At 33.3% G+C, this 10,297-nt stretch overlaps 1 protein-coding gene across 1 annotated transcript in view; it reads right to left on the reverse strand.

Moving 5' to 3' along the window:
* BANK1 (B-cell scaffold protein with ankyrin repeats 1) overlaps nt 1-10,297 on the reverse strand; it is a 538,680-nt gene that overhangs the window by 87,978 nt on the left and 440,405 nt on the right. Inside the window, exons 8-10 of the mRNA XM_006872727.1 lie at nt 8,711-8,757; nt 5,759-6,067; nt 378-683 (exon numbers count right to left, since the gene is read on the reverse strand). Of these exons, the coding sequence (XP_006872789.1) occupies nt 378-683; nt 5,759-6,067; nt 8,711-8,757 (662 nt within the window). The remainder of the gene's footprint in view (nt 1-377; nt 684-5,758; nt 6,068-8,710; nt 8,758-10,297) is intronic.

The following is a 10,297-nucleotide window of genomic DNA, read 5'->3' on the forward strand; positions in this document are numbered from 1 at the left end:
TACTATCTGTCTTCTACTTGTGTGCAGATTTTTTGTAGGAATGTATTTCCCACGAGTAGAACTTTAGAAAAAGTGACAAATAGAAGTTCTCATTTTTGCTATATAAGCAAATAACTGTCGGGTGTTTTTTCAATAATTTCCTTATTAATGACAATCCGAAAATCAAAATCCATCATTCTTATTTCTTCATTATGTTCTGAAGTTAGAAATGGGTCTATATAACTCACCTGCGACTTGAAATATGTATATTTTACGTGCTTTTTTTTGGCTGTTTAGATCTAAGTACTAATCAAATCATTCAGATTTCACCATTTCTTTTAAGTATAACCAATCAACACCCCCAAACAAACAAAAATTAACAACAATCAAACCATTACCTTGAGCTATATAAGGTGTGGTTTCCTCTTTAGAAGGGATATTTGTAGGCCGAGGATTGGGGGCAGGAGGTCGGTTTAAAATGAAAGATCGACTTCCAAGTTTTTTCTTTATACTTATATTGGCCAATATTATGTCGTACTCATTGTCAACAATCTCAGTAAAAGTGTATGGATCTTCCTCCTCCTCTTCTTGCTCTTTTTCTTCTTCCTTTTCGTTTTCTACTCTGGGTTCAACTCCTGCTTCTTGTCTTTCAACAGAATCACACCAGTTTTTGTTTCTTTTCATTTGGCTTTGCAGCATTGCTCCTGCTTAAGAAACATTAAGATTGTGTTACTCTTGCCTTATACGTAATATTATTGGTGTTCATTAGCCAATTTCCTGAGCTTCCCAACTGATTTAATACAATATCATAGTGAACAACATAAGAGTACATGCCTCTTGAAAAATAGTTTTCAAAAAAGGAAAAAAAAAAACTATGTATGTTAATATATTTTTCTGCAGTTTTAGTTAACTTCCTCAAAGAAAAACAGTTTGCTTAGGATGAATATTCTTTGGATGTGCATATAAGTTTTTCCATATTGTTTTGCCTATTATAATTTATCAATGATTTCATAACCGGAAATTGAATTATAAACTATCCAACTACAAATGCACTTAATATTATGTTTTTAAAATATAACATTCTGAAAATTGTCTTTCATTTGAAGTCATTTTACCTATCATGGTATTTGCACTATGTGTTTTGCCTAAAATTCAAATTCCCTGTAAATTGTAGGAGAATAGCTAAAACCACTATGATTTGTTTCCCTAGTATTAACTCTCACTCTGGCTATGAAAAACTCATCTTCAAAAATGCAGCTCTTGATTTCTAGCTGAAGGACATTGAAAGTAGATTTGGTAATTTCAAGACTTAAAAGATGTCATAAATATAATCAATAGCTTTAGGATTAATTCATATGAAAAAACTAAAATTGCTGGTTTGTAGATTTTGATGATTTCCCTATTCTTTATATATTTTTATAAATTTGTGCTAAAGATTTCAGCAGCAACTATTTTGGATGTTTGTTTTTAAAAGTGCCATAAAGTCAGTACTGACTCATAGGGTTTCCAAGGAGTGGCTGGGGGATTTTGATTGCTGACTGGGTATAGCAGTGCAGTGCTTATCCTACAGTGCTACAACCAGGACTCCAGTTTAGGATATACTTGGGTTAATAAAGAAGTTGGCAATTTCATTGGCTCCCTATCAAGCTAATGAAAGCTTTATTTATTTATTTTTAAAATTGTCCTTTGACAAGTGATTTATTTAAGGGGTTAATTAAATTTTTTTCTAAATAAATTATTTTAGTCATTGACTGAAAACCTATTGCTTTCCTTTGGCATTCTGAGATATTCATGTATCTTAGATAAAGGAGAACTGTTCTCTTTTTTCTTTGGTAACTGAATGACTAAAAATGCATTTTACCTATGGATATTTTAGTGGAAAAGCTTAGCTGCTAAGAGGAAAGCTAAGATTTTGAGCAAAGTAAGAAAATTCAACAATGATTTTAGATAGGCTAATGAGGAGAGAGTAAAATGATCTTCCACAAGAGCCTTTGTTGTTGTTGTTGTTGTTAAGTGCTGTCGAATCGGTTCTGACCCATGGTGACCCTGTACAAGGCTGTAAATCTTTACGGGAACAGATAGTCTCATTTTTCTCCCACGGAACCGCTGGTAGTTTCGAACTGCTAACCTTGTGGTTCGCAGCCCAATTAGTAACCACTACGCTACCAGAGCTCCCTTTTGTTGTTGTTAAGTGCTGTCAAATTGGTTTTGACCATAGCAACTATACTCAGGGTTTCCAAGGAGTGACTGGTGGGTTTGACCGGCTGGTCATACTGTTAGTAGTCCAATGCTATTTTAATCCAAGTATTCATGGTCTATGTGCCCAGAACTAACTTTAATAACACCATGACTTGACTTTTCCTGTGACTATTTTGATTTTGAAAATTGGACTTCATGACTTGTGTTTCTCTGACATCAGCACAGGTGAAACCAGATTAAGTGTGTGGGAAACACTCATGGTGCTTCATTTTTAGCAGGATGTGTCAAAGCTCTGCTTTTGTGAACCAATTTCCTGAGCTGTTAACTCCCTTTGTTTCCACCCACCTCCTTTTCTAACTATTTCTAAAGATGGACTTATACTATAAATAATACAGTTTATTTTTTATTTTCTAGTGTATCACTTTATATCTTTTATTTCAGAGTGATACCAGAGCTTTCTCAATTCATATTGTACATTAATAAAGATTAAAAGAAATCATTCCCAAAATTCTAACTTTTGAAATAACTGGAGTGAGAGTACATTTCAGAGATAAGACTCCTAAAAGTCCAGGAAACCTGTTCATATAAATACATATTTAAAACATTAAAATTGTAGCCATCATCTATAAAAATCGACAAACAAAACCCAGTTGTCATTGAGCTAACTCTGGCTCCTGGAAACTCCATGTGTCTCAGATAGAACTGTATTCCGTATGGCTGTTGTTTTGTTTTAAAAGTAGATATCCAGACTTTTCTTTCAAACCTTAGGATTGACTTGAACCTCTAACTTTTCAATTAGCAACCAAGGTTTTAACTGTTTGCATCACTCAGGAACTCCTTCTCTTCAAGAAAGAGGAACTAATGATGATACCAGCTTGATAGGGTGGTTGGAAAAATAAAAGGAAACAATGTGCTAATTACAAATTGAAAAGTTCTCTATAGCGTTATCATTTTCTCTAATAAATATACCCATAAAACCATCACCCAAAATTTGATGTTTAGGCCGGTAATGTAGTATCTTCTCTTCATAGTAATTTAATGGCGAATGAGAGCTACTCTTGAAGGACCATTTCTGAAGGTACCAATAAATAAAGTCAGGGAACTCACACAGAGTCAGGTAAAAAATGAGAGAGGTTGCATTCTTAATTTTAAAGATCTTAATTAAAAAATTAAGGAAAAATAGTGACGTTTTATTTTACATTTATTCCCAGTATCAGCACTATGAACAGATGAGATTAAAGATACCCTTGTATGTAAAATGTAAAAAGAGAATGTTGTTGTTGTTGTTAAGTGCCGTCGAGTCGGTTCCGACCCATAGTCACCCTGTACAGGGTTTCCGAGGGTGTAAATCCTTACGGGAGTAGAAAGCTTCATCTTTCTCCTGCGGAGCTGCTGGTAGTTTCGAACCGCTGACCTTAAGGTTCGCAGCCTGATTGGTAACCACTACACTACCAGAGAATACCAGATTTTAAATTAAAGAAGTATTTTGTTTGTTTTATTTTGCTTTCTAGACTTGGTACGTTTCAAGAGATATTATTAGCCAACATTATACTTCCGGTCTTAGATATTTGGTGAACACTCTACATTAAGAAAAACATGTTATCTTTTTTAAGAGATAAGTTTTTTAACAACTAATTTTAATAACCATATAAAATTTTTTGCATTCTCAAAAATGAGAAAAAGGTACTAGAGTTTGCAGTATGCATAATATTAACCTATGTTCCCCTTCCCAAATATTAATATGCTTTACATCATTGATATATCTCAAGAATCTATAAGAGCTTACTTAGCACATAGTAGTTGATCAACAAATATTTGTTAAATGAGTAGCATTCATTAGGCTTTCTATACTTACCATTAAGCAGTACTTTCCATCTCTAAATATAGTATATAACATTAATAAGTGTTTATGCTAATAAACTTAAGGTTTCACAGAGATGGAAACTTCAAGGACGCAAATGTTAAGTCTCGACTTCAGAATTCACTCTGACATAGTGTTTATGCACTTTTTCCATAGACTTCTACGACCCAACTAAGGTATAGTAACACATGTGGTATTGTTAGTGGATATTATTGAATCCTTTTTATTAAATTACTTTGTAAGAACATATTTGAATTTGGAAAATAAATATAAAATATGGATGAAATCAGAGAATAATTAGTATATTTAAGCATGCATCAGAAGTTAGAAGTTTCTCAGTTTAATGAACACTCCAAGCAGATAAGACCAATGTGAAATCTTTTCTTCTTGCCCTATAGAGGAAATTCTCTTCCCATCAGACTCTCTAAGAAGTCTCTGGATAATGCAAATGGTTAATCTACTGTACTAATGACCAAAAGGTTCTAGTTCACCTAGAAGTATCTAAGAAGAAATGCCTGAAAGGTCACATACTTGAAAATGCCTATGGAGCAGTTCTGATCTGTACACATGGGTCACCACAGCAATGGAACAACCACAACACTCCATAATTCTTATATCTTAGACCATACTTGATAATTCTTCCTCTTTAGCAATAAGTGTTCTTAGACTGGTATCAAGAGCCAGCTACAAATATAATGCATGACAAATCCTTTAGCACTTGACAATTGAACAGACACCAATGACACCAACTGAAAAGGTCATTATTAAGTCATCTTCAAAACTTTAGTCTTGCTCTCTGGCCCAAACACAGAGTCTTGTTTAAATACCTGACATTAGTTCTATGTGAAGACCTATAGATTTCTTCCAAATATATTTTTTACTTAAAGGGTTTATATTGAGAATTTAAGGAGTCTGGTAGTATAGTGGTTACAGGTCAGGTTGCTAACCTTAAGGTCAGCAGTTCAAAACTAACAGCTGTTCAACGGGATAAAGATGAGGCTTTCTGCTCCCATAAAGATTTACAGCCTCAGAAACCCTGCGCAGGGTTGCTATGAGTTGGAACGACTCCACGGCATGCCACCACCACCATTAATAATTTATTCCTAAAAAACTAAATAAAACATAAGGTCAGGTAACTATTGCCTCATTTCCTAGGTGTGTTTGTCAAAGAGATGACAGTGGTGACTTGCACCTCATGGGCAGCCACCACTTGTCTGTCAGTGAAGCTTGTGTGTTGCTAATGATACTATGAAACGGTGTCAGCAGAACTTCTAGACTATCACAGGCTACAAAGGTCTGACAATCTACTTCCAGAAATGAGCTAAAGAAAACTTTACGATCACAAATGTATTATAACAACCAATCATAGGGATGGCACAGGGCTAGGTGGCATTTTGTTCAATTATGCGTGGGATCATCATGAATTAAGTACTGAATATGGCAACTAGCAACAGTATCATAAAAGACCAGGAGAAGATAGTTTTGGTTTCTACAACATATCTTTGTATAGATTTGCCATTGTAATGTGTGCTATGTTGTTGTTGTTAAGTGCTGTCGAGTCAGTTCCAACCCATAGTGAACCTGTAAAGGGTTTCTAAGGAGCAGCTGGTGAGCTTGCAGTTCAAATGGTTTCACAGTCTGGCACATTAACCCACAGCACCACACCATATGAACCCATTAAAGTGTTTTTCTTCTAGTTGTTTTATATGCTAATCTTACCTTGTAATGTCCACTGAGGTTTGTCTGGCAGGAGAGCAGCAGCTAGTGGTCGTGGTGGGGGGGTTGGTGGTCTGCTGCTGAGAAGTGGCTCTTGTGATTTATTTTCTAGCTCATCTCCAGGAAGGAGCATATATAAGTTCTCATACTGGTTCTCAGAACTCTCACTGCCAACTTCGAATGGGCTTTGTTCAGCCTCCTTGCCTAGTTCATTCTCATTTTCTTCTGCTGCTACTTCATTCATCTCAGCTCCTATTAGCCCCAGCTTGCGTGTCTGCCAGCTTTCATGATGAAATGATGCATTCTGCAGGGCTGTTTATGATAAAGATTTTATTTCCTTTAAACACACCATCTGGAGGCATTTCATATTTTGTAATTTCACACAGAAGTAGAAGTACTGCTAATAAAACTTTTATGAACTGATATAGTAGAAAACTTGCAAACACATAACTTGGTGAACACTTGTTTCTGGGCTTTTAAAATATTTACTAAATGAACAGTGAAAGCTTCCATTATATCTTGCTAACTCAGTACATGATTCACTCATGCATATAATAATACTCTGATTCTCTAGAGTTATTGTTTGAGCTGATTTGTGTTTGATAGCATTATTATATTTTTATTAAAAAATAATGTAACTGGTCTAACAAAATACACAATAAATAAGTGACACAAAATACAAAGACTAGGGATAAAATGGATTTTTATATAAAAAATGCAATATAAATTAATCTGTAACTTTTATTTAGTTATGGTTTTAATGTATATTTGTTACCAGATGCTACCTTAATTTATTAAAATTGTATGTATGAATACATTAATTTGTTTATTATGAAGGTATTCAAATCATCATTAGTAGATAGATCATTCTGAGGTTCAATTCTGTCAGTTATTAATGGGTTTATCATGGAATTTAGCCAAATAATCCAGTCAAGTTCCCTCTATTCTAATAACCATCAGTTGTTTTTGTACTGTACACAAGTCTATGTAACCACCCAGAAACAAAATAGATTTAAAAAATTACTGAAATGTAATAACCTTAAGTCCTAAAAAATTATCTTGATTACATATTTTTTAGGAATATAAACTCTAAAGAAATTCCAAATTTTGAAACAAATTTTGGAACCACTCTATCAGAGGGAATTGTAATCGTCAGTGCCACAGAGCATCAAAAATTATTGTTTTAAAATTAAGCTAAGTTTAAATATAGACAAAAAGGTCAAAAGGCAGACTGAGTTCAGAGGAGAAAGCTGGTTTTTGTTTTGTTTTGTTTTTAAGTGAAGAAATAAACTGCAGAATTTTTTCAGTAACAGAGAGCTATTAGTCATGTGGAAAAATATGCTCATGATGGTACCTGATATTTCTACATGTGTTTTTTCTTGATTTTTTTTTTCACTTCTTTCACATGAGAAGAAAGATAAACACAGTTTCCTATACTAGAACCTGCACAGGAAGATTCTTTTAAGAGCTAATGTAGCATGACAGGCATTCACACTAGGTATTCATTGTTGCATGGCTATCTCATTCATATTTCTTCCCTTAATACCAAATGATAAGCCTGAAGTAAAACAGTGTCTATATTTGTTGATGAAGTAGATGATGAAATGACTGAAAAGAAATCATTGCTCAAGCTAGCAAAAGGACTTCACTATTTCTGTCTGGGCAAATCAATCATTAAATTAGAATTACATTCACGCTCTGGAAATTACTTATAGCCGCCTTTATGTTTACAGCGGTCAGTTTCTTAGCACTGACTAAACACAGTATTTATCAATTTTGCCAATACCTACAATCTAACTATATAACCTCAGAGTTGGATTTAGTGTGTGTGTGTTTTGTTTTGTTTTTAATTTCAGCAAGCTTTTTAGTAATTGGGATACCAATCTACTTACAGAGGTATCCTATACCTTTGCCTCCTCTCCCATGAATGAAGCTGACAGCTGATTCCATTATTACAATCACACCTGAGCTTCATATATGGGTAAGTTTCTGGTTCTAAATTGTGTGTAGATAGGACTTTGCTCTCTGCAAAGAACTAAAATAATGTTTTCTTATTACAGGCCATTCTTCTGAGGATTAAATGTTATAATGAATATATAGTCATAACTAATGAAGTTATTTAACATTTATCATCATTTAAAATTATAAAGATATATATAATCTTAAAACTTGGTTAATGGATTAATGAACTTAACATTTAGCATTTTCTAGGGGATTCTGCAATAATGCTTGATGGACTTTATTACTTTTCCAAGGTAGACAAGTTAAAGTATTGCATTTAAATGTACTTTCTATTCGATTTGAAGGTTAGCTATCATTTGAAAAACTACTACTAAATAATATCTATTTGTCATCTACTGGCTTTTTAAGGTAAGCACTAGGCTGTGAGGTCAGTTTGAGTTGTAAAGTTTGCATTTCAAGCTCACCAGCCACTCCTAGGAAACCCTACACAAGGTTACTATGATTCAGAAATGACTCAAAGGCATTTGACAACAACAAAGGTGTTATTACAAAATGGACGAAGATTAATTTCTGATGAAGTGAAGACAAGTACATTTGTGGCTCATAGCTCAGCCTAAAACATTTTGAATAAGGGAATATGAAAGCTGTTGACAGATAGACAAAATATATTGAAAAGCAAGGAGATTTTGTTGAAAAATGATGTATTTGTATTTTCTAAAAGTGTATTAAAATAAATTCTACAGCCACAGTGTGGATAATTTTTGTCTCATCCTCATAAATGTAGATACTAGATAGTGATATTTGTAACAAAGAAAAGAAGCAGGTAAAGGAACATTGTGAAAAAAGAATTCCTCTGGAATTTACTAGAAGTATTTAAATCAGCACTTAAGTTAGTAGCGTATTATAAATTCAAACTCATTTGGCTAATTAAATACCTTCTTACATTCCCTTCAAGCTTATTTCTACAGTTACATGTATCAGAAGAAAACTTACTGGGAAAACATGTATCCTCTTCATAGTTATTTTCTAGCTCATTTCTGCTAATTTCTAGGTTCTGAAAAAAGCAGAATGAAATTTTCAGTAATATGTATTAATATGGATATTTATTTGTATATATACCAAAGGAAAGTTAATGCCTGTAGAAATAATAGATTAAAGTTTTTTATTTAAAATAACACTTTAAGTTTTCATTTCATGTTAATTTTGATTGCATTACAAATTTTAGTTTTTATATTTGTGCACTACTGACTGCTGAATACTAAAAGAATAACTTTGGTAATACATTTACTTTAAATGAAAACTTATTGCAACAGCTTTTGTGAAATTTAGGTATACCAAAGAATATCTGAATAAAATTTAGATATTCTTTCTCTTAAATACCATGAGCTTTACTCTTTTTAAACATTTGCTTCTCTTTCACCAATTCAAAAGACATTTTTAATTATAGCAAGTACTATAATATATTGAAATATAATTAATTTATGAAGCAGTTTAATTTTGCTTTGTAAAATAAAAATCTCCAGCTACTGTCTCCTAATGCTTTATTGACTATGCAAAGGCATTCAGTTGTGTGGATCATAGCAAATCATGGATAACATTATGATGAATGGATATTCTAGAAGATTTAATTGTATTCATATGGAACCTGTACATAGACCCAGAATCAGTTGTTTCAACAGAATAAGGGGATACTGCATGGCTTCAAATCAGGAAAGGTATGCATCTAGGTTGTATTTTGTCACCATACACTTCAATCTGTATGCTGAACATATCAAGAAACTGGACTATACGATAAAGATTCCTTAACTACTTATGCTATACAAATGACACACATTTGGCTTGCTAAAATTGAAAAGGACTTGAAACACTTACAAGAGATTATAGACTACAGACTGCAGTATGAATCACACTGTAAAAAAAATAAAACAAAAATCATCACAACTTGACCAACAGAAACACACAGAGAAAAGATTGAAACTGTCAAGGATTTCTTTGGACTTGGATGCATAATCCACAAAAACATCTTTCAGGAAGTCAACAGATGTGTTGCATTAGGTAAAGCTGCTGCAAAAGACCTCTTTAAAGCCTTGAAGAGCAAAGAAGTCACCCTGAGAAGTAATATGTGACTGATTACAAGCCATGGTATTTTTAATTGTCTCATATTCCTCTAAAAGCTTCGAAATGAATAAGGAAGATTGAAGATTTGTTGCATTTGAATTATGGTGTTGTCAAAGAAAACTAAAACTACCATGAGTTGCCAGAACAGGAAAAAAATCAATCTTGAAAGAAGTATAGCCAAAATGTTCTTTAGAAGTAAGGATGGCAAGACTTCATCTTTGTACATGATATCAGGAGGGAACAGTTTCTGGAGAAGAACATCATGCTTGGTAAAGTAAAGGCTCAGTGAGGTGGGATTGGTACAGTGAATACAGTGGGTTCAAACAAAGACGCAATTTTGATGATGGCATAGGACTGGGCAGTGTTTTATTTTTATGTACTTGGAGTAGAAACAGACTAAACAGTATCTAGCAACATAAATTTCATAAGATAGATCAAGAATAAATAAATAAATAAATAAAT

Source organism: Chrysochloris asiatica, unplaced genomic scaffold, assembly GCF_000296735.1.
Source record: "Chrysochloris asiatica unplaced genomic scaffold, ChrAsi1.0 scaffold00211, whole genome shotgun sequence".
In the NCBI taxonomy this organism is placed as follows: Eukaryota; Metazoa; Chordata; class Mammalia; order Afrosoricida; family Chrysochloridae; genus Chrysochloris; species Chrysochloris asiatica.